This window comes from Mixophyes fleayi, chromosome 1 (genome assembly GCF_038048845.1).
Source record: "Mixophyes fleayi isolate aMixFle1 chromosome 1, aMixFle1.hap1, whole genome shotgun sequence".
Classification (NCBI taxonomy): Eukaryota; Metazoa; Chordata; class Amphibia; order Anura; family Limnodynastidae; genus Mixophyes; species Mixophyes fleayi.
Window position 1 is genome coordinate 195,629,730 of NC_134402.1, and position 24,417 is coordinate 195,654,146.

At 39.7% G+C, this 24,417-nt stretch overlaps 1 protein-coding gene across 2 annotated transcripts in view; it reads left to right on the plus strand.

Annotated features, from left to right (window-relative positions):
- ARRDC2 (arrestin domain containing 2) overlaps window positions 1-24,417 on the plus strand; it is a 43,466-nt gene that overhangs the window by 14,759 nt on the left and 4,290 nt on the right. The window contains exons 1-3 of one of the 2 annotated variants that reach the window (XM_075204726.1): window positions 21,058-21,546; window positions 23,388-23,454; window positions 24,037-24,184. In XM_075204726.1, the coding sequence (XP_075060827.1) occupies window positions 21,273-21,546; window positions 23,388-23,454; window positions 24,037-24,184 (489 nt within the window). In that variant the 5' untranslated portion in view covers window positions 21,058-21,272. Of the gene's footprint in view, window positions 1-21,057; window positions 21,547-23,387; window positions 23,455-24,036; window positions 24,185-24,417 lie in introns of those variants that run through there. The other variant, XM_075204727.1, reaches the window with a different exon arrangement.

Sequence of the window (24,417 nt, forward strand, 5' to 3'; positions counted from 1 at the left end):
AGTTTAATCTGGTAAGTGGCTAGCAAAGATTAGTACTTTCCAGTTCACTGTAGGTTATAAGAAGTTAAGTTAGTCATAATAAGATGAGTGGTCGTAGGCTTGATGATCTCACTCAATGCATATCTTGTCATATGTATGCACACTTGGAGCAATTGTTCCAACCTTTGTGAGAAATGTGAGTAATTGGACTCTTTAAAAGCCCAGGTAACTGATCTAAAGCAGACCATTGCAACATTGATAGAGATTGCCAACCTGGAGCAGAGTTGACAGGTCACTGTTGATGCGTTAGCTGAGCAGGTTGGATCAAAGACAGAGGAGCATGCACAGGTAGGCAGCTGGGTAGCTGAGGCAGCCCAGTTCTGAGCTAAGCAATCCCAGCAGATTTGCCAGATTGGATGAAGATACTGTGGAAGGCAGTTCAGAATTGGTAGAGTTGGGTGAGACTGCATCCTCTAGCAACCAGGGGAACAGTCTCTCCAGCATAGAGGGGACCAAAGTTATTCAGGGACCCAGGCAGATTGTAATGGTAGGGGATTCAATTATTCGGAAGGTAGATAGGGAAATCTGTTACCATGACCGTGCATGCCGAACAGTGTGTTGTCTCCCGGGTGCTTGAGATTGGCATATTGCGGATAGGGTGGACAGATTGTTGGGAGGGGCTGGGAGTGACCCGGCGGTTTTGTTGCACTGACCGAGTTCGAGGAAGATGGGGTGTCCTAAAGAATGATTTAAGGGACAGAGGTTGCAAACTTAAGGCAAGGACTTCCAGGGTAGTATTTTTAGAAATGCTACCTGTGCCACGTGCTAGTCCAGGGAGGCAGCGGGAGATTAGGGAGTCTAATGCAAGGCTAAAAGATTGGTGTAGGAAGGAGGGTTTTGGGTTAAATCAGCACTGGGCTGATTTATCGCTCAGTTGCCATCTTTATTGTGGAAATGGATTGTACCTGAATGAGGAGGGGGCTGCTGTGCTAGGGGAGAAGTTGGTTAGAAGGTTGGAGGAGATTTCAAACTAGGCTTCGGAAGGGGGGGGGACAAGCAGGTATTTATGGGACAGACATTGAGAGTAGTAATGAGGAATTTTAACAAGAGTCAAGGGGGTGGAGAGGGGGGAAAGGGAAGCATAGCCGATAAGGTAGAGGCTATTTTTAAAACAAAACATAAAAAATACCTAAGGGAGGCAATAGACATAAGTGTATGCTTGCAAATGCAAGAAGTCTAACAGGTAAAATGGGGGAATTAGAACTAGTAGCAATGAATGAGCAGTATGATATAGTTATTACGGAGACCTGGTGGGATGATGCGCATGACTAGGCAGTCAACTTGGAAGGCTATTCTCTCTTCAGGAAGGATAGGTTAAATAAAGGGGGAGGAGGAGTATGTCTTTATATTAAGCTAGAGTTAAAACCAAGTATTCAGAAAGTTATGTATGATAATATTGGTGATAATATAGTGGCATTGTGGGTGGAAATATGTAGTTGAGGAAAAAGTTCAGAGAAGTTGCTGATAGAGAGAAGCTATAAACCACCAGATATTAGTATGATTGAGGAAGCCCAACTTCTACAGCAAATTGAAAAGGCTACACAACTAGGTCAAGTTTTAATTATGGGGGATTTTAATTATCCGGACATTGATTGGAGTACTGAGACCTGCGGTACAGGTAGGAGAAATAGGTGTCTGAGCACGCTAAAAGACCATTACATATCCCAATTAATAGAGGAACCAACTAGGAACCGGACTATACTGGACCTAGTAATAACAAACAATGTAGACGTAATATTAAATATTCAAGTAAGGCAACACTTGGGAAACAGTGATCATAATATTGTCTCATTTGAAATTAGTTTCCAGAAGCAACGGTATAAGGGATCAACTAGGACTTTAAACCTTAGAAAGGCAAATTTTAATATGCCAACGGTGCCTATAAAGTGCAAAGACCGGGACAAAGTTGTTGAAGGAAAAAACACGGAAGAAAAGTGGGCTGTCTTTAAAATGTTGTTGGGAACATACACATATAAATTCATTCCTATGGGAAATAAATGTAAAAGAATAAAGTCTAAACCAATGTGGCTAAATGAAAAGGTAAGGAAAGAAATGCAAAGGAAGAAGCGTGCACTTAAACTGTTTAAGTTTGAAGGGTCTGAGGACTGCTTCCATAGGTACAAGGAATGTAATAAAACATGCAAAAAGGAAATTAGATTGGCTAAATTAGAAAATGAGGAAAAAAAAGTTGCAAAAGAAAGTAAGACAAACCCAAAAAAGTTTTAAGTATGTAAATGGCAAAAGGATTAAAAAAGATAATATAGGACCCCTATGAAGTGAGATCGGTGAATTGATAAATGATACTAAGGAAAACAGCAGAGGTATTAAACACTTTCTTTTCTTCAGTATTTACTAGAGAGGAACAAATGGTAGGAATAATACATAAAAACAGAGATCATTACCATTTATTTATATAGCGCTGCTGATTTCGCAGCACTGTACAGAGATCTCATTCACATCAGTCCCTGCCAGGGCCGGACTGGCCATCTGGCACTTCTGGCAAATGCCAGAAGGGCCGATGGCCAAATGGGCAGGTCTGCTTGCCCGCCGAGCAGCAGCACTCTGCGCGCTGCTCGGCGGATGGAGAATCTGTGACAGCCGCCTATGTGACCAATCACATGGGACGGCACCTGTCACGTGGTGCCGTCCCATGTGATTGGTTGCATAGGCGGCTGTCACTGATTCTCCGTCTTCCGGGCAGCGTGCTGAGTGCTGCTGCTGGAAGTAAAAAGGTAAGTGTCTGTGTGTGTGTGTGTGTAAGTAATAATGTGTGTGTGTGTGTGTGTGTGTGTGTGTGTAAGTAATAGTGTGTCTGTGTGTGTAAGTAATAGTGTGTCTGTGTGTGTAAGTAATAGTGGGGCTAAAACAAACAGTGGGGCTAAAACAAACAGTGGGGCTAAAACAAACAGTGGGGCTAACAAACATGTTTGGCCATGTTCATATAGTGTGCGTGCACAGTATTCTATATATAATATGTGAGGGAAGGGAGGATCTTAATATAGTGTTGGGAGGTAGGCTATTTAATTGTGGAGTGTCGGTGGGGGCTAATTATTTAAGGTGAGGTGAAAGAACCTTTAATCTAATGCTGGGGTGGGCTATCAATTGAATATGGGGCTGATTTTGGGGAGGAGAGCTATTTATTAAATGTGAATATGAATTATTTGTTGGGGATGGTTGTGGAAAATGGCTATATTTATTAAACTTTAATGCTATTTAATTTATTGTTGGGACTCTTTGGAGGGAGGGAAATATGTTTTGAGTTAATGGGTATACTGTTAATTTAATGTTGGGGCTGGTTGGAGGGAAATAGGTCTACTTATTAAATGTGAATATTATTATTATTGTGGGGACTGGAGGGAGGCCTAATTATAAAATGTGAGTGCTATTGTTTTAACCCCATTTTTTTCAAAATAGGGCATCCAATATTCCAGGATCAAGACAAGAAAGAACTGAGCTAAAAAACCAGCTGCTACAAGTGGTGAAAGTGAGCAAGACAGGCAGGAGAGAGCAGGACAATCTGCCAACTGTCCTGAATCTGGTGGGGCAGTCCTGAATTTGGGTGACTGTCTCATATAGTCAGGATTTGGTTTGACTGCAAGGACAGTTGGGAGGTATGTCCCGCTTCACTACGTACTGTTTGTGAAGGCAAAGCTGTGTGCTTCTAACAGTAGGGTACACAGTATTGCCTGTGTATTTGTCTAAAATGATAACCATGTTACATAATATTGCCCTGCTGTCTTAAATGCCCTAGGCCACCTGTGCCTTAATCCAGCTCGGGTTAGGGGAAGGGAACTGATAGCTGCTCTCAGTTCCCGGACAGGACACAGCCTGCAGCAAGCCAAGGAGCTCTAAGTATCACAAGATTTTGTAATCTCGTGAGACAAAGAGCTTCCCTGCTCACTCTGCAGGAAGTTCCCACCCTTATGGATGTCAGCAGCACCAGAAGCAGAGATAAATGTAATGTTTTATTATGTATGTATCAATGCCCCATGTTGGCCACACCCACAACACAATGCGGCCACGCCCTTTTCATCGCCGCCGCTGTGCGGCGGCGGCACACGATTTCTTTCATGCTTGAACTGAGGTGGGCCTGTGTATGTTAAATGCCAGGGCTGATTTTTAGTCCCAGTCCGGCCCTGGTCCCTGCCCCACTGGAGCTTACAGTCTAAATTCCTTAACATACACAGACAGACAGAGAGACTAGGGTCAATTTTGATAGCAGCCAATTAACCTACTAGTATGTTTTTGGAGTGTGGGAGGAAACCGGAGCACCCGGAGGAAACCCACGCAAACACAGGGAGAACATACAACCTCCACACAGATAAGGCCATGGTCGGGAATTGAACTCATCACCCCAGTGCTGTGAGGCAGAAGTGCTAACCTCTTAGCCACCGTGCTCAAGGATCCGTGCTGGAGCCACTCTTTTTTAATATATTTATTAATGGCCTTTGTGATGGTTTAGAGAGTAAAGTTTCCATTTTTGCAGATGACTCTAAACGCTGTAAGGTAATAACATTAGAGCAAGATGTAGCTTCTCTACAGAGGAACTTAAATAAACTGAAGGATTGGGCGGCTAAATGGAGTATGAGGTTTAACATAAATAAATGTAAGGTTATGCACTTAGGGATTAAAAACAAGTATGCAATCTATTAATTAAATGGAATTAATTTAGGAGAATCTATAATGGAAAAGGATTTGGGAGTGCTCGTAGACAGAAGACTTGGCAATAGTGCTCAATGTCAAACAGCAGCTGCAAGGGCAAATAAATTATTGGCATGCATAAAAAGGGGCATAGATGCAAGGGAAGACATTGTAATTTTGCCACTGTATAAAACGTTGGTAAGACTTCATATTGAATATGTAGTACAGTTCTGGGCACCACTTTATTAAAAAATAATTTTGGAACTATAAAGGGTTCAGAGAAGGGTGACAAAATTGATAAAGTGTATGGAGTCATTAAGTTATGAGAAAAGATCAGGGCCGGATTAACCAGAGGGCTTTCTGGGCTAAAGCCCAGGGGCCTCGGGCAGATGGTGGGCCGTATAAAAGATTTTAATACAGGGGCTCCTTTTTTTTTTTTTTTTTTTTTCTTTTGTGCGGCACCAGTAGAGATGGGCGGGCTCGATTCCCCGAGAACCGAACCCGCCCGAACTTTGCCTATCCGAGTACCGAGCCTGCTCGGTACTCTCCCACCCGCTCGGATTCCAAATCGAGGCCGATTCATCGTGACGTCGTCGGGGCTCGGTTCTCGCAATATTTGAAAATTATAAATACCTGCCTCCGCAGCAATCCATCGCCATTTGACAGAGGGAAAGAGCTGGGTGTAGTCACAGGCTGATTAGAGCAGGGACAGAGAATACAATTCTGATTACAATTCTGATAATTGATAGAGAAGAGAGGAGGATAAAGGAGTCTTTTTTTTTTTTTTTTCAATATTTAGCACTACAAGTGCTTTGGGGTGTCCCCCATTCTTTTGCATTAATTTTTCTGGCTGTCAAAAGTCATATTTGTCAGCAGTTTCTAAAACAATTTGTAGCACTACAAGGGCTTTGGGCTCATAATGGATTCAAAACAGTCCACATATGAGCAGAATCAGCAACCAGGTTCTGTCACCAGTCCTGATGGTAGTGTTCCCAGTTCGTCATCTGGGAAAGGCGATGTCAAACTACACAGTCTTTTGAAATCAAGTGCTGATAAAAAAAAAATTGACAACATGCCATTTTACACACGCAGTGGCAAAGAGAGAATGAGGCCTTCACCTTTATCTATTAGTGCCAGATCAAAAAATGTTACCGAGCATACAAGTGGTGCACAACTACTGTTATGCGTCAAAGCCGAGCTGCAAGATAACAGTAAGGCATTAGAGGATAATGTTTGCTCTGAATCACAAATGACACCAATCTCTGTGGAGAGTCCATCCAACAGTGGGATGTCTAATCGTGAGCATTCTGTTAGTGTACCCATAAAGAGGGACCCTTTCAGCAGTTCTGCTGATGTGTGCCTAAACAGCCCGAGTGTAGCCGGTGATACACAAATTGAGGATGCCACTTTGGAATTAGAAGAGGGGGAGATTTGTGTAGGCGACGAGGGCGCTAATGATATTGTTGATGATTATAATGTAGACAGATACCAAATTGCCTTTCTCAATTTCTATTTATATTCTAGATTATATAACGGCTGACTAGTTATCTATTTTACTCCTAGTGGAGAGGGGATCTGATGCAGACAGATACCAAACTGCCTTGGTCCATTTATTTTTATATTCTAGTTCTACAGTCTATGCAGGCTGCTTTTTTTCTATTCAACTACAAGTGGAGGGTGTAATATACACCCAAAGACGATGGCTGCATTGCCAATAGGCTAAGATGAAGAGGAAGACAACCAGGTTTGTGTGCAGAATTAAGGATGGCCTACCAGGGATTAAACTGTTTTCTTCCTAATTTATTAGCTTTAGAATTACCTTACTTATCCAAGAAACAGGTGGAGCACTAAATTAGGTTATTTTATGCCCAAAAACATTGATTTTAAACAAAATTGCAAAACAAAACCAAAACACGCAAGGGCGGTTTGGCAAAACCAAAACACGACGGTAATCCAGATCCAAAACCAAAACACGGGGGTCAGTGAGCATCTCTAGGCACCAGCTGCTTCTTCATCGGATCAGGGGCGTCCTGCCCCAAGCTCTGACTGTCAGGTTAGGGAGGCTGTCAGTCAGCTGACAACAAATCTGATGCTGTTAGCTGCCTGCTGTCACTGTAAGTGCGGCCACGGTGCTCAGTAATGTCCTTAGTGAGGAGATCTCATGAGATTGAGACTGAGTTATAGACTCACTCACGAGATCTCCTCACTAAGGAGCTTACTGAGCACCGCGGCCGCACTTACAGTGACAGAAGAACACCTGCCACCTGCTGCAGGAATGAGAGAGGACAATGAGGAAGACCACAAGTAATTAGTAGGTAAGTGCTCAGAGAGGTAGAGGAGGAGCAGAGATATTACATAATGACTGGGGGGAGGGGAAAATATGATTGGGCCTGGGGCAGAAAAAATAGCAAAAAGAAAAAAAGATAACAAAATATATATTTAGTATGTTCCAATTGATTATGACATCACCACGTATATAGTGATTACTTTGCATGCACACGCAATATCATAATCGGCTATTTATATAGCGCCACTACTTCCTCAGCGCTGTACAGACTCACTCACATCAGTCCCTGCCCCATTGAAGCTTACAGTCTAAATTCCCTAACCTGCACACAAAATGTCCCAAAATAGACCAAAACAGGTGAAGAAGGCCCCAATATTATTATTATTCGCACCATCTTCTACCTTTTCTACCTCTCTATCTCCTGTTCTTTTCTGGTTCCTTGAGCTTTTGGAATTTGCAGTGTTCATGTTTATTTGGTTTATTTTGGGACTATTGGTGTGCATGTAAGGGAATCGCTACATACGTGGTGATGTCCTAATCCAGTGCTGGCTAACCTGTGACACTCCAGGTGTTGTGAAACTACAAGTCCCAGCATGCTTTGCCAATATATAGCAGCTTATTGCTGGAAGGGTATGCTGGGACTTGTAGTTTCACAACAGAGTGTCACAGGTTAGCCAACACTGTCCTAATCCATTAGAACATACTACACTATACATTTTTATCCTTTTTACTTTTACTTTTTTTGTGAGAGCTCTGGATCCAACTTTTTTTGCATTTTGAAAATACTGAGTAGGTATATTAAAATGAACATTTGTCAAGCGACTTATGCCCAATCCGATATTACTGGGGAGCTCCCAGTAATATCTGATTGGGCACAAATCGCTTGACAAATGGGGTCCTCACAGTGCCCGTAGCTCAGGGCCCTACAATGTCTTAATCCGGCCCTGGAAAAGGTTAGCCAGTTTAGACATGTTTACTTTAGAAAAGAGGCGTCTAAGAGGAGATATGATTACTATGTACAAATACATTAAAGGTCAATACAGAGAACTTTCATGGGAACTTTTTACCCCAAGGACCATACACAGGACACGTGGTCATTTACAGTAAGTGCAGTTAAGATATGGAATTCACTGCCAGGGAAGATTGTGATGGCAGATTCAATACATATGTTTAAGAATTGGTTAGACAAATAATTAGCGGAAAAGTGTATCAAGTGATATCAATATTGGGCCTGGAGGGATTTTTCCCGATGGAAACAGATTGGGGGTTGCTTAATCTGGATCAATTTCAAATATAAGAGGGATTGCAGGAGATCCAAAATAGGTTGAACTTGATGGACTGGTGTCTTTTTTTCAACCTAATCAACTATGTTACTGTGTGTGTGTCAGGGGCGTATCTAGATAATTGGTGTACCGGGGGCGATTTAGGGGGGTCAATTTAGGCCCCGCCCCCTTTCTGCCTTCTGAGGCTGCCGGCGGCTGCACATTATGTACAGGTCGTTCTGCAGTGACAGTGTGCTGCCCGAATGCTCTGATTGTGTTTAAAATACAATCAGAGCAGCCGGGCAGCACACTGTCACTGCAGAACGGACCTGCACATAATGTGCAGCCGTCGGCAGCAAGCCCCTGCTAGGGGGGGCGATTGCCCCGATCGCCCCCCCTGGATCCGCCACTGGTGTGTGTATCTCTCTCTCTCTCTCTCTCTCTATATCTATCTATCTATATATATATATATATATATATATATATATATATATATATATATATATATATATATATATTATATATATTATATGTGTGTATGTATAATATTTCAACATTTCGTACATGAATCTGTGGTATAGAGATAAGTGTGGCTCGCAGTCATGGGCGGATCTAGACTTTTCTTTTAGGGGGGGCGGTTTATAGATTATCCCTGACCCCTCCCCTTCTCCAGTCCCAACTCCTCCCCCTCCCCAGTCCCAACTCCTGTAGGCCCTGTGCCCTACAACACTATGGGGCTGATACAATTCAGCCTCGTTATTCTAGGAATAACGCGGCACTAGCAGTATTAACGTTTATACAGTAATTTTAAGCCAGATTTCTGTTCGCGGCTCCCGCAAAAATCAGCGTTAGATTACCATACTAACGGTAATAATGAGCACTATTACCGTAGTACTTGTTACCGTAGTAACAGTCAGGTTTGTTCATTGCTTTATTTTAAATAAAACACTATATAGCTATAAAATCACAACAATAAGAGGAACAAATAACAGATATGTATGCCCCATCATCACACCGCTGCTCCTTTTATCCCACCTTTTCCACACTGTTCCCACCTTTTCCACACTGTTCCCACCTTTTCCACACTGTTCCCACCTTTTCCACACTGTTCCCACCTTTTTCACACTGTTCCCACCTTTTTCACACTGTTCCCACCTTTTTCACACTGTTCCCACCTTTTTCACACTGTTCCCACCTTTTTCACACTGTTCCCACCTTTTTCACACTGTTCCCACCTTTTTCACACTGTTCCCACCTTTTTCACACTGTTCCCACCTTTTTCACACTGTTCCCACCTTTTTCACACTGTTCCCACCTTCATCACACTGTTCCCACCTTCATCACACTGTTCCCACCTTCATCACACTGGTGTTTCCTCCCACACTTCAAAAACATACTAGTAGGCTAATTGGCTGCTATCAAATTGACCCTAGTATCTCTCTCTCTCTGTCGGTGTGTGTATGTTAGGGAATTTAGACTGTAAGCTCCAATGGTTCAGGGACTGATGTGAGTGAGTCTCTGTACAGCGCTGCGGAATTAGTGGCGCTCTATAAATAGATGATGATGATCCAGGTATAATCCATCAATTTCCATTAAAAATTCCTTAACCACCCATAAATGAGCTTTAAGTGACCCTTGCTGTGGCTTAGTGGCAGAAGTGGATGGACCCAATAATGCCTTTTCTTTAACAATATATAGATGAAGAACAACTATTATTGATGCCTATTTGGCCATTAAATATTGCAATAAATCCAGGAGCTGTATTTCTGCTCTCTCTGGTAATAAGCAGTCAAGATCTGCTGGTCACACCAAAGTTACATGGGTCCCATCGAATGCACTGAAAATGTGTTCTCAATGCGTTATTAATGCATCAAATTTTTATTTCAAATAGGTCAAATGCAAGTTAAAATCTATGTGCTGGATTGCAAAAGCACTGTGGATACATGATAATGAGCCTTAGATATAAATTATTTTCATAAGTATGGCATTTGTATTGTCTGCCTGCTGTTCCTAGTATCACAAATGACCTCTTAGTTGTATAGAGTTTTTTTCAGATTGATGTCACTTCCGGTTTGTACCTTTCTGTTTTTTGTTTTTTTACTTTGTTCAGGATTTTTGTTAAAACTCTGGAGGCAGCAGTGTGCTAGGGAAGATGAGTGCCCCAATCGCCCCCCCCAACCCGGATCCACCCCTGCTCACAACATTTCTAGTGCCTGGAAACCCCCCTCCAAGCCTGGGTCACTGTGTAATTGAGGTGGCTGGACCCTGCCCCCGCTTCACACGGCTCTGCCAATATATATTATAGGGATAGGAAGAGTGGGAGAGCAGCCAAGCACTGTCTAATATTATAGCCATTCCCCCATGCATGATGGTCACGCCCACTGGTGGCGTGGTGAGGAAACTCCCCTCCCCAATGCAAATTGATTGTATAGTGACTGTCAAGCCTTGTAAGGTCTCTATTTCATCACTCTCAATAATGTAGTAACTGAATGCTCCACTAGATGGTAGAATTCATCTATTCTTGATGTGTAAATTTTAAACAAGTTTTTTTTTTTTCTGCATGGTTTAATATTTTAACATTCAAACATTTTCCAATTTTAGCTTTTCAGTAAGGTATTTTACATGTAGTAAATATATTATGTACAAAAACATATAATAGTGTTAATGTAATTCTTAATTAAGAAAATATTTTATTTTGTGTTTGTCAGTGGTAAGTTCCCAAAGAGAACCATGATGCATGAAAATAAAACATGAAAAAATGTCAATGCGAACAAATATTTTTTAGTCACTGCACACATAAAGAACTGCTCCTTAACAGGACACTAACCTCAGCAGTAAGCTTTATCGGTCTAGGGCAAGTATGTCTAGTTACATGAGTGGGCCCCTTTGCTTTGCTCCCATCTAAACAAATGTATATTTTTCATATATATTGTTGGCTAAGTACACAGAACAGTCATTTAAAGCTGCACTGTCCCCTAGTAAAATGAGGCAGTGTCACCACCACCACCACCACTCACTGTAGCACTGGGGGTTTCTACATGTAGTCATTTTCCCCAGGACTCTGTCAGTTCTGTAATACAGAATAGGCACATAAATTTTGTTAGCAAACCTAATAAAAATGGCAGCTGTGGGGTGCGTAAGCAGGAGAACCAATCACAATTTCAAAAGTGGCTTGTGTTCGGTTATCAGGTGAGGTTGTAAGAGGCGTGAAGAAGCACCAAGATAAACAAGTAAGGATAGAGGGCCTGCAATACCACATTTTTACTACATATACAGTGCAGCTTTAACATGTGTTTGTTTGTTTTTTTCCTGTGGACAAGATGTTTTTTGTAGTTCTTAGAATGAATTGGATGTCATCCAAGAGTTATGACCTTTTGTAAATAGCTAGGTGTATCCTTTTGTTATCTAAATTAAGATTCCAGCTACTCATCTAGTATGAAGTCTACTGTTTCGCAAACTATGGGCAAGTGACCTATGTTAAGGTAGACATTAAAAATAAATCTGCAGATTTCTGAATGGAAGCCTTACTTATTTTAAAAGATCGCATGTTTCGGGTCTCATTCAAAATGTAGATGTTGTGCTTTTTTGAGCAGCAGCCTATCTTTGTATGGTGCTGCAGGAAAAAAAGTTCAGAGGCAGCTGAGCAATCATGGCCAAGAGTGGTTAGGGCTAATTAAACTCTTCGCCAGACCAGTCTCTGGAGTCATCATCATCATAATCATCTATTTATATAGCGCCACTAATTCCGCAGCGCTGTACAGAGAACTCGCTCACATCAGTCCCTGCCCCATTGGAGCTTACAGTCTAAATTCCCACACACACATGCACATTTGTGAGACTGGTTTCTGTCTTCTGCATCTGCAGAGGAATTGAAATAAAAATTAAAAAATACCCTTAAAAATAGATTAAAAAAAAATGAAACTGAAAATTATTGAACATTAAAAGAATGCTATATTGAGATTATTAGTTTTTAAATTACTATGTTTACATTCTCGCAATCCTGAAATGATTGTTTACGTGTTAAATAGGATTCCCCATGCAAATAATAGGGATGCTATTGCTGGCTAATCTTGATACTAACGGCGGTTATACCTTGATGTGAAGAGCGAAAACACTCTGTTTCACAAACCATAGGACTGTTTGTCCTTTGATAAATATACCCCACAGTATCTTTACACTATATGTAAATATTTAATTGCGTGGAGCTTGCTATAAGTCAGGGGTAAGGGAACTTTTTTACCTTTTACCCCAAAATATATTTAGATACGCCGATGTTACCCCTTAATTTGAAAGGAAGGAAATCATATATTTATCATGTATTATTCATTATTGGAATTCAAAATTGAATCTATTCAAAATGTCTTTGAAAACTTCAACTTCAAAACCCCAGGAATTCCATTTTTACCCCATTTGGGGTAATTTACCCCTGTTCCCTGATCACTACTATAAGTATTAGTTGCACTCTTTTGATTTCAAAGAAAAGCATTTGGGACATGGCTAAACATTTTTAGAGTTGGAATTAAGATCTCTGGGAGGGGGCTTCATCCTGGGGGCATAGCCATTTGAATTGTATCTATAGGCCCTGCCCATCTGTTAAACTTTACCAATTTCAGCATATTGCATCAGGGGGCGAGTTAGGGTGATGCATTTATTCCAACCCACACCCATTTATCCAAAGAAGAGGGCAGGAGGTTTCACTGCTCTCCCGAACATTCTGGGAGAGTAGGCGACTATGAAATAGCAGCAATTAAACTTTCAAGTAAAACCCTCCCAACAACACAAAATGGGACATTTCTGATAACAAGTGCACAGAAAAATGGTGCTTTAACCTGATACTAGCTACTATCCTATTTCTAGTGCAGTTAAAAAAATATAGCAAACGTTTATTTGCTGTGTTTTCTAGCACCTTTTCCTGTGCAAAGATACTTTAATAATTTCATATATAGAAAGATAAAGTTTAATATCATTTTGCTATGAAATCATGTGGACATAAGGTTCTTTATGGATGGTTTGTATCTACATTTATCTATATATTATCTGCCATTGCAAGAGCTACATGCTTTTAGTATTCTATGCTTTATCTATTTCTAGTACTGTGGCTCTCTGATATAATGCCACAGTATTATAATAGTGAGTAGTAGATTTAGTTTTGGAAAAACACACAAGAAAGTTGTGCTATTTTCTTGTATATTTCTAGCTGAGGAATGAAAGCAACGAGGATGTTGTTGGAATTTCCACTCAAATGTTTTTCTGCCAACATAAACTTCAGCGTTCTTGTTTTTATCATAAAAGGAAGTCACTTTGTATCCTTTAACAGGGCACTAGGGGGTGTATTTGCTTTAGGGATTGGGAGTTTTTACAACAAATTGAATTGGCTGTGAAATATTCCCCTCTCAGTGTGTCTGCTATGTAATGTTTTGAAATCCATATGCAGAAAAAAAATTCCACTTTAGCAACTAAAATCTATCACTGTTTTCCTTCCATATTGCCATATTTAGTCTACTTGCCTCTAAATATGTCTTGTTGCTACCTAAGCTTATTATGACATCCATCTTGTTTATTAATGTGTGTGTTTAATGGCTTTTTGTTTTTGGTTTCACAGATTTCTGATACTTTGTTTCTTGAAGTCTGACAATTGTGTTTCCAAAACGTTGGGAGGTGTGGTTTAGCATTTTCCTTATTACTAAAACATTTTACTTATTTTAAGTTGTCTGCACAATGCTTAAAAACTGGTATGTCATTAATTTCTTTTTAATTGTAAATGACTTTGTCTTTTTTAATTGTTGAGCTTTAGGGGCATATTCAATTGTCTGCGTTTCCCTCGGCGTTAAAAGTATTACCGGTATTACAGTAATTCTAAGCCGGATTTCAGCTCGCAGCTCCCTGAGCAGAAAGCCGGCGTTAAAGGTACTGTAATAATGGTACTTATGCGCACTATTACTGTAATAACGGTAATAGTGCCAAGTCGCGTTACTTTTGCGAGTAACGCTGACAATTGAATATGCCCCTTAATGTGATATGTTAATCGCTGGGCTGTACTAAGATTTAGGATGGCGCAGTGCTGTGTTGTACATTGCGCTATATAAATAAAATCCTAATCATTTAGGGTGAACCGACAACACATATGGAATAAGAATTCCATATGGCATCTTTCACCACTGTAGTAGAGCCTGGTACCGTTCTCATCAGGGGCTGGTTGGCAAATTTTAGCCCAAGGGGTGAGACTTAGCTTAGCAGTCTATTAGGAACATGTTAAAGGTAAAAGAATGCAGGTAGCCCAGTGAGTTAGTATAGTTCTGCCTAAAAATCAGAACTTAATTTTCAAGCTGTGCAATACAAGTAAAGACAATTATATATTACACAAGTAGCACAAAAATGCAATAATATCATCAGTGTTTAAAAGGCTCCACAGCACTCTATAGCACTGGACAATCAGTATAACAGATCATATATGAAAACAGAACAAGGCCCTACGAGACATGAAACAGAAGGCAGAGATGGCCCCGTTCTTGAGAGCATTATACCTGCTTTTCTAATATATGTTATTCCTTTGCCGCTGTTGTGCCCTAAAACACTTTTGTGGATGGATTCCTAGAGCAGTTTTGTATTAACCTATTTTCTTTCCCTTTTTTTCTTTAGACCAGGGCCGATATTACCTTCAGGAGCCAACCCACGGCTTGATTTTGATAAAAACTTAGTGCCTAAAATATATATATATATATATTAGTTGTGCCACAGATCTTTCATCCACCCAGTTGCAAAAGCTTTTGATTTATTACATTACGATATTACACAATTGACATTAGTAAAGAGATAATACTATACCTTTCATCAAGGGCAGACACAAAAACACTGGAAACTTGGCTGCATGCAAATTGCAGGAAGTAAAAAAAACTATTATCATGGTGGAGACTCTTATTAGTATTTGAATGAAAAATGTGTTCTGAAACAAACTGTTTGTTAGTAACTGCTTGTGGAAGTTTATCTGCATATAAAAGAACAAAAAAAAAAATTTCTGAATGCATTTCTATTACAACACTGACATTTTCATGGAATAACAGTGGACTATTCTAGCCATGTTGTTGTTCAGACTGATACAAAAGTTAAATTGATGCCTCAGACAAGATATAAAGGAGTGTTTGTTTGTCCTCTTTTCCGTGTCTGGATAGTATTACTTCCTGCAGATCCTAGAGGACAAAACAATTTACGACGAAAAATCATGAGGCATCCAGAAAAGGGGCTTGCAAGAAAATGATATGGGACATTTCATGTATTTTTAATATGGCATTGGTTGTCTTTTGAAAATGAAAAAACCCACTTACATGTTCAGGTAACTTATGACTTTGAGGCCCTATTCCAGTCATTGAATGTCCTGTGAGTTTAACTCCTTTTCAAATGGCATATTGGATAGTACACATTTTTCTAACAAAATTTCAAATAGGGACTTAAAATTTGTTATAAAAAGATGAACACGGTTATGCTCATAGACAGACACATACCGGTATATCTTCAATTCAATCGCTGTATACTCCATTATCAAACAAGCTTGGTTTAAAGAGCGTTCTGGAGTTTTTAGAAGAGCATCAAACTGCTTTACAAGTCATTTAGTCGTCATCCAACATCCTCAAGCTCCTGTAAACATAAGTAGTCTGCAAGAAGATATGAAACTTCTCTAAAATGTTTAAAGGTAATTATTTAATTTGAAAGATTTTTCATTTAAATACTTTGCCCTGTTCGCATACTTTTGTGTACATTTTTGGAGAATTAGTGCTATTAAATGACAAGTTGAGGCCACCAGAATACTTCAGAATGATTCCAAGAAGATCATATGTTTTTACTTGGTCTGTTAACTGCTACAAAAATTACTAGATTCTAAAATGTAAAATCAGATATAAAGTGAATGCTGCTATACAGCTCAACCTGTTTGAAGCAAACATGAGTTTATATTATCAGATCTAAAATAGAGATAATTTGCTTGGTCATTCTAAAGGAGGGTGGTTGGGAGATTTCCTTTACTATGTTGTAATTTTAGTGAAGACACAAGGTAGTGAAAGGCAATGCCTAGTATACAGCAAATTGCCATGGTACTGGTAATACTTCCTGATACCCAACATTTCCCCACACTTGCCAACACACACATTCACATGGTAATATCAGTTTCTCTTGGGAAAATCCTGTGTTGCTAATAGAAATCAACCTTGGCACAGTAACCCAAACTTGCCTGCTTTGAGTTGGAGGCATCAGGGAGATGCCGGATAGGGGGCGTGGCAGGAGGGGGGGGGTCAGTTGTGTTATTTTGGCACCGCCCTGTGTCAAAATCGCCTGCTAGGAGGGGCGATGCCCCCCCTTGGATCCGCCACTGCTTTGGCTGCAGTATACTTGCTTGCCGTCCCTGGAGACCTACCCAGAATTCGAGTCTCCAGGACATTCCGGAAGAGTAGGCAAATATACAGTTACCACATGCTGCACTACTTGTAGCTTCTAGCCAGACTCTATCTCAGTGTTAATGTTGATTCCTACTACTAGTATGGCACCAGATAGAGGCCATGCCTGGTCATGGGATCCTGAAATGTCTACTACCCTGGGAATAGGGTTGTAATATGGTGGCATAACATAACAATATTTTTTTGGAATGGGAATGCATATACTTATATATCATTTGTTCCCCACTTCTATTTCATGTCATTATTATCTTTATTTATATAGCGCCAATCATATTATACTGCGCTGTACAGAGAATATGTCATGATTATAAGCTCAAATGGGACAGAGATTTATGTGAATTATAATTCCCTAAAACATATACATATATACTAGGGCCTATTTTGTCACAAGCCAATTAATTTACCAGTATGTTTTTTGACTCTGGGCGGAAACCGGAGCACCTTTAGGAACCCACACAACACAAAACATACAAACTCCACACGTAGTACCCTAGTTGGAATTAAACCTATGACCCCAGTGCTGAGAGGCAGCAATGCTAACCACTGTTAAATGTCAGATATACTGAGGGTTTTTTTTTTTATTTGCAAGTTAAATAAATTAAAAATTTGTTTAATGAATGAAATATATTTATATTTTATTGTGATCAACTCAATGTACTGTGCTGTGTAATATGTTGGTGCTTTATTAATATTTGTATATGATTAGGTCTGCATGTATTCGAAATGTTGCTACATAATATGCTGGACGGTTGGGTCTGACAAGAAGCACTGTGAAAAATTTAATTCAGGTTTACAGTACTTCATTTTCACATAATAATTACACAACAATTACCATTAATGAGTCAATAATTTGGCTTCACAAAGGTAACGTCATATAGTGTTTTTTTTTTCCTGTGTCTATAAATAGTATTTCAAAGAAACAGTGCTCACACCTAACAGTAAATTTTTCAGGTGGCGTTGTGCAATAAAACAACAAATGCCACGGAATTTCTTTAAAAATAACAGCTCCACTGCCATTTCTTACATAACATTGCAGAAACCACTCATTGGGTATTTGAGATAGTCAGTAATGGTGTTCATTAGTTATCCCACTACTTATTGAATATTCTGATGTCCAATTGACTACCACCTTCCTTGTGTGTGTGTGTGTGTGTGTGTGTGTGTATAAGTATAAATATATATATATATATATATATATATATATATATATATATATATATATATATATATATATATATTCTCATATCTGCTCCCAACTTTTCTGGACTAAATACAATATGATACATTGATATAGTGTTCTAAAGTGCAGTGAAGTGTCTCTTTAAATTGTGACATCTCATGACATTTTTTTTGCTGTATTGCATTTAACTGAGCTTTCAATAATATTCTATTCACCTGTACAAAATAATGAGCAAAACAGCAGAGCCGTACTGGCTTTAGTATTTTTGATGCCACTACTATTATTTTATGTGAGTTTATATAAATTAAGCTGTGAACAAAGTTGAAAATTTGATGATAAATAGACCTCATTTAGATTTGCTATACTTGTGACGGCTTTGTTAAAGTCTACATACACGTACTGATCCATTGTGTAGTTTGTTTGTTTTTTTTCTTTCTTTTGAGTGTTAAGACGAAGAGCTGCTTTTAGCTATTTCTGTAGAGCATACTTACCAACTTTGAATAGTTGGTTTCCAGGAGCCTGTCATGGGAGGTGGGCGTGATGGGGGGCGGTGCTCCAAAATGCGCGGAGCCGCCCCCGTAACGTCATGACGCAAAACACGTCATTTGACAGTGGGGGGCGGGGCCAAACTCTGCGATTCCCCGGGAATCGCGGCGTTTGGGAGCTAATTCTGCCCACTTCACTAGGAAGTGGGGCACTTTCTAGTGAAGTGGGCAGAATTCGGGAGATTGCCACACTCACTCGGGAATTCGGGAGACTCTTGCAAAATGCAGGAGTCTCCCGGACATTCCGGGAGAGTTGGCAAGTATGCTGTAGAGAAACCTATCCACTAACATTGTGCAAAATGTGTATATAATAATCCTGTCATTTCAAAATACAAAGTACTTCTTTTTAAAATGTGTTAATTCGGCAAGAGTTTTCTATACAGTAATGTTGGTTGAAAATGTTGATGTGCTTTGCAACATTACTATTTGTGGTGCATATATTGTGGTCATTTATGAATATGTGCATTCATCCAGATGGGACATACAAAGTAGGAGACAGATCTCATCATATCTATTCAGCATTGGTTAAACCTGTTTCTTATCAGTAAATAGATGCTTATCATCCTATGTGTACAGTGCAGGAGATGCCAGCTCCATAAACAGAGCATACTACTTTTCAGCTGCCATGAAGCGCATTAAAAAAAAAAGGATGAATGTTTCTTATGGGCTTGTTCCCACCATTTCTTTTCTAAAATATTTATACCATACTTAAAATTCTATATGTTCTATTTCCCAGACCTTCGCATGTGCTACCAGTACAATAGAATGTAACGGTACAATCACAGCATATGGAAATGCATTTAGAAATGGAATACAAGTGTGCCTTAGTCTGCATACATTTTACCTATTTTTCCAGTGCGTATGGGTGACCGATCCCTTAATGATCATATTTTTCCAAAAAGGAAAGAAAAATAAAAAGCAATGGGCACTCGCCAAGAAGATTATAGTTGATATTTCTCTAGTAAACAATTACATAGACCTGTATCCAAAAAGACAGCACAAGTAGAAAATATGAGTACAAAAAACATAAATTAGGTCATCCAGCTTCCTAACATATTCGTGTAGGCTCCTGCACTTTCTATAGGTTCTAGTACCAATGTGTATTCATTACAATGCTGCACTTTTATACATACAACTCCTTTTTAGCTACTGGAGGCTTATTCACACCTTAATGCTGGACAAAATCAACTGAAAAAGAAATTTACATTGTGAAAATATTCAACCTTATGCTAATGGTTCATGGGCTAAACCTGTTGTTTTGAAGCCTCAAAGCAGTGACAACTGGCCCATTTGCCAATATTTACAGGTTTCATTAATGTGGTCATCAGGGAGATGATAAATGATTCACACTTTTCCAAATATCTGTTGTGAAAATATCCTCCGTCACTTAGATTCGTGGAAAGACAACATAGGTCCGGACTTGGGGTATAAGGGAAAACAGGCTGTACTCTCTTTTATTATCTTAACTATTTACTTTATACATGTTTGTGCTGGGAAGTGTTAAGATTCCATTAAATATTATACTTGAAAATTATATAGAGGTTGGATCCCTGGAACACTGATGCAATAGAGAAGGAATGTAGCAAGGTGGCCTGGTGTTGGAGATTGCAGATCATATTACATCCATTCAGTTGGCAAAGAGGAAATTTAGACATTTTGGTATGGAAAATTTAATAGGAATGTGATTGGAGTTTGATTGTTTTACAATCAAAGCAGAAGGAAAAGTGATGGTATGGCATGCCACCCTATGCTAGCACACACTGACCACTGCATCCCTCTATGATGAAGTGACATTAATTCCCACTTGTTTCCAGAGACAGATGGATCTTGTACATGGTTTGGAGATGGAGTGTTATAGATTGTGAGACACTCTTATTATAGTAAGGAGCTTAATGGATAAGCAACAAGCTCTATTATGACTTGGCAGCAGCAAAATTCAGTATTGCTGTACAGGATACTTTCCACATGTGGGTGGGAGCTGCCTGGACTGTTTACTCCTCACATGAAACACTGATCTATGGTTCCTGTTTGAATACCACTATTTGTGCTGATTTCAAGGAATAGTTTTCCTTTTTTATCATCAGTGCTCCGCTAGGCAAAAGGAAACCAAAACAAAGTTACCATATCTCGTGATGATAGTTACTGGGAATTTCCCTGCTCTGAATGTTATATGTGTAATGTCTTGTTCGGCAGTAATTTATATTTCGAAACCATTGTGGCTTATAGGCTGTATGTTTCTTGGGGCTCTATATTGGTCCCTATTGCCATTACTTGGTCTGAATTAACGGATGTCATTAAACAAAATCACTCAACTTAGTTCTGGTAACTGCGATAGTATTTAGTGGGTAGCTCGGGAGACTAATATTTTGTGCCGGATGGAAGAGGTTATGTTGGAGTCTCTCTTTAGACAGCTTTATAAGGATCACTGCGTGCAGGGTGTGTTCATAGAGTACCTGGCCGCAGTCAGAATCCGCTCAGCGCATGCGCAGTTTGCTTGTTTTGCACAAGGAAACTTGGAGCTCTGTGCTGGAATCGCGCGTCCATCGGTTAACCACGCCCAGTTTTCTTGTTGACCACACCCACTGTTGGCTTCCATTGGCTGTGACGCCTTTGTTGTTTGTTTTTGTTGTCACGCCCTCTTTACATCTTCTATTATAAAGTTTAAGTTGCTGCAACAAGACAGGAGTTTAGAGCTGACAGCTGAGGTATCTCATGTACACCGGCTTACAGCCCATAGGGTGCAGGACAACGTTACTTACTGCAGACATAGACTTCTGGCAGTATTATAACTTACCTTATTGCTTTTTTGGTGGACAGATATATTTTCCCATCACATACTGCTAAGCCTGTGCATTGCTTGGATCTATAGTCAGGATGATTTTTGACAAAGTGAAAAAGTTCCTTGTAAGCATTGACTCCCCGAATGGGGATAGCCCCCCTGTGTTCAGCAGTGGGGACATGGTGTCGGGGAAGGTGCTGCTGGAACTGCTCACTGACACTAAGGTGGAGTCGGTGAAGCTGCACGCCGGGGGTTACGCTAAGGTGCATTGGACCGAGTCCCGCAGTGCGGGCTCCAGCACGGCTTACACCCAGAACTACAGCGATGAGGTGGAGTACATCAACCACCGGGACACCTTACTGGGGACAGGTGAGCATGTCTGATAGTGAGACATCCTATGTGCTGTGTGATTATTTTGTTTTCCTTTCGGTTGTGATATACTTCATTTTATATCTAAACTCCAAGTCGTAAGAGAGGGATCATATAGTGTATCACGTACCATGTACAGCTGTTGAAGAGCCGTTCATTTCATTGTATAAGATTTATTTTAAAGGGGTGAGTTACGATTCAGAATCACTAAGTTTTGTGGGCACCGATATTCTGTTTATTGTACTTGAGAAAACTCTGAGCTGCAAGTTGATCACAGCTGAGATGTAAACAAGGCACCCGTGACTGGTAAACTGCTGTGACTTGTGGAAAAGCAGATTCTAGACTTGGCCGCGGTCCCCTCAATCTCTCCGTCCCCAGTTAAACTTCAGCATTGCCAGCTTCTGTCCTTGTCTGATCCTAGTCTCAACTATTTTTGGGTTCGTCTGACACTTGTTTGTGTGCAATTTGTTTTTAGCTCTAGCAGTGAGTGGGTTAAATAGATTTGCATTCTTTGTTGCTTGTGTGTATCAAAAGTGATCAACCGTTTTTGATAGATGTTAAATTCAGGCATAAAGCCATAATCTTGCTTTTTACTATTTCTGTAGATTAAATGACAACAGCAGCCACTAGATATATCAGTAAAGATTGAATATGCATACTATGCATATTCAATCTTTACTGATATATCTAGTGGCTGCTGTTGTGCAGACCCAAATTAAATGCGCAAAGTTTAAATGAATACTTAAGGTGCTGCACACTGGCATTTATAATTCTGTCACTTTATCTAATGCATTGTAAATGGATGTGAAAATAAAAATGCTTGTGCTAAATGAGACTGTACATATGTGTTTAATGCTCGCTTTATTTTGAACTCTGCTTGCTCCATTAATGCATCAGCACAGTTAAAAACTTTATATCCATCTCAATGGGAATGCCTTATCCACAAACATAGATGCAGTTAAGAAGTGTTTTACATAGACATGTGGCTTCAACAAAGTAGTAAGTCTCTGTTTTGACACAGACGCATGTTTAAACAAAAATCACAGATTGCATGTATTTCAGCATATACATAAATGCAATGCAGTTTGTGGTTTGTTTGTTTTTTTGCTTTTTTTACTCTTTCACATGCATGAAACAAATTTTAAATGCCAATGTGTATGTAGGTTTAGGCCAGTATTACACTTAAAATACAAAAGTGAGGAAGTGGCTGCCTGTAATTCAAGACATGGGGATCTTTATTAAATGGTGAAATTCACTGTCTCTGACAATGAGTGTTATTGCCAGGGAGATACAGAGAATATATCTTAGTTTTTTAAATTTATTTTTACAAAGTAGAAATTAAAGCCCAAGTCTGTGTTTCAGTGCCATTGCGCGTGCTTGATCCGGTTATCTTGGTTGCGCATGCGTAAATCCCCAGAGAATGGCCTGACAAGGCTGTAAGTTAACACTTACCAATCCTAGCAGGTATTGCTCAGCTGCCCCTGATGTTTTATAGATAAGCAATGATTTTATATTGCAACAATAAAGTGGCAATGTAAAATCCGCCTTATTGATAAATGGACCCTTTACTGTCACATGTTTTGCTTTTGTTTTTTTGGCTTGTTACTTTTTTCTCACTGAAGTACATTAGTTTAATAATGTGGTTTTCCTGTAACTCACTTTAAAACACTTGTGAGCCATTTAAACTTCACACACATGACTAACCACAAGTTTAAAGGTACACTCTAAACTCCTTTTTGTTAAACAGGAAGTGAATTATGAAGCTCAAATAAACTACACTTGAGTCAGGAAATGCTGCAAGAGCTAGTTCTTATGTACATTTATTATTTTTTTCCATGCAGACAACGGCACTCTTAACGTTCTGCCAGCAGGAAGGCACGAGTTTCCCTTCACGTTTCAGCTGCCTGAGTAAGTATACATTTACTCTGTAGGAAGCCAAAGCACTAATATGATTGGTTGCTATGGTTAATTACACAATTGTACTGTTTTGCACCAGATTATTTATTAAACCTTCATGTTTTCTGAGGTTGCATGTATAAAATAATCCAAATTACATGCAATACATGCTGTCACTGTAGCTGGACTTATTCTTGTTTGGACTAATGGTTATTGGGCTTTCACAATAAAATAGTGCCGAGCTCCAAAATATTTTGCATTGAAACTGTGCTTTTATTCAAGCTGCCGACTATCTTCTATTATAGATCAGTGCTTCTCAAACCCAGTCCTCAGGACCCCTTACAGTGCATGTTTTCCAGATGACAAGGGAAATAATTATACCATCTGTGGATCTGTTACAATCTGTCAATAGGTAATAAATACACCTTTGATAAAGCAAGGAGATATGGAAAACATGCCCTGTTGGGGGTCCTGAGGACCAGGTTTAAGAAACACTGTTCTAGATGAGCATGGATTAAAGTTGCCTTGCATACACATTTTCAAAGCTCTTTGTACAGAAATAAAATCTCTTCTAAACTCTATCATGTCTTACAGGACTTTGGTGACCTCCTTTGAAGGCAAGCATGGATCTGTTCGCTACTGGGTTAAGGCAAAGCTGCACCGTCCATGGTCCACAGTTAAAAAAACAAAGAAGGAGTTTACAGTGATTGAACCAATTGATATTAACACACCAGATCTGTTGGTAAGAACCATGACACTTTTATGGAAAATGATCACATTGAAGCTTCCCGCTTATCTAAGCTGTTTTGTCTCTGGTTGCTTATGAAATGCATACACAGTGATGATTGGTATGACACAATGAGCAGTGGAGCAAAAAGCGTCAGTGTGAGAGTAATTTGGCTGGCCTTACAAACAACAACTTTGCATTAAGAGTTTGTTAATGTATAAATCAAATTGGCATGAGATCACAATGAG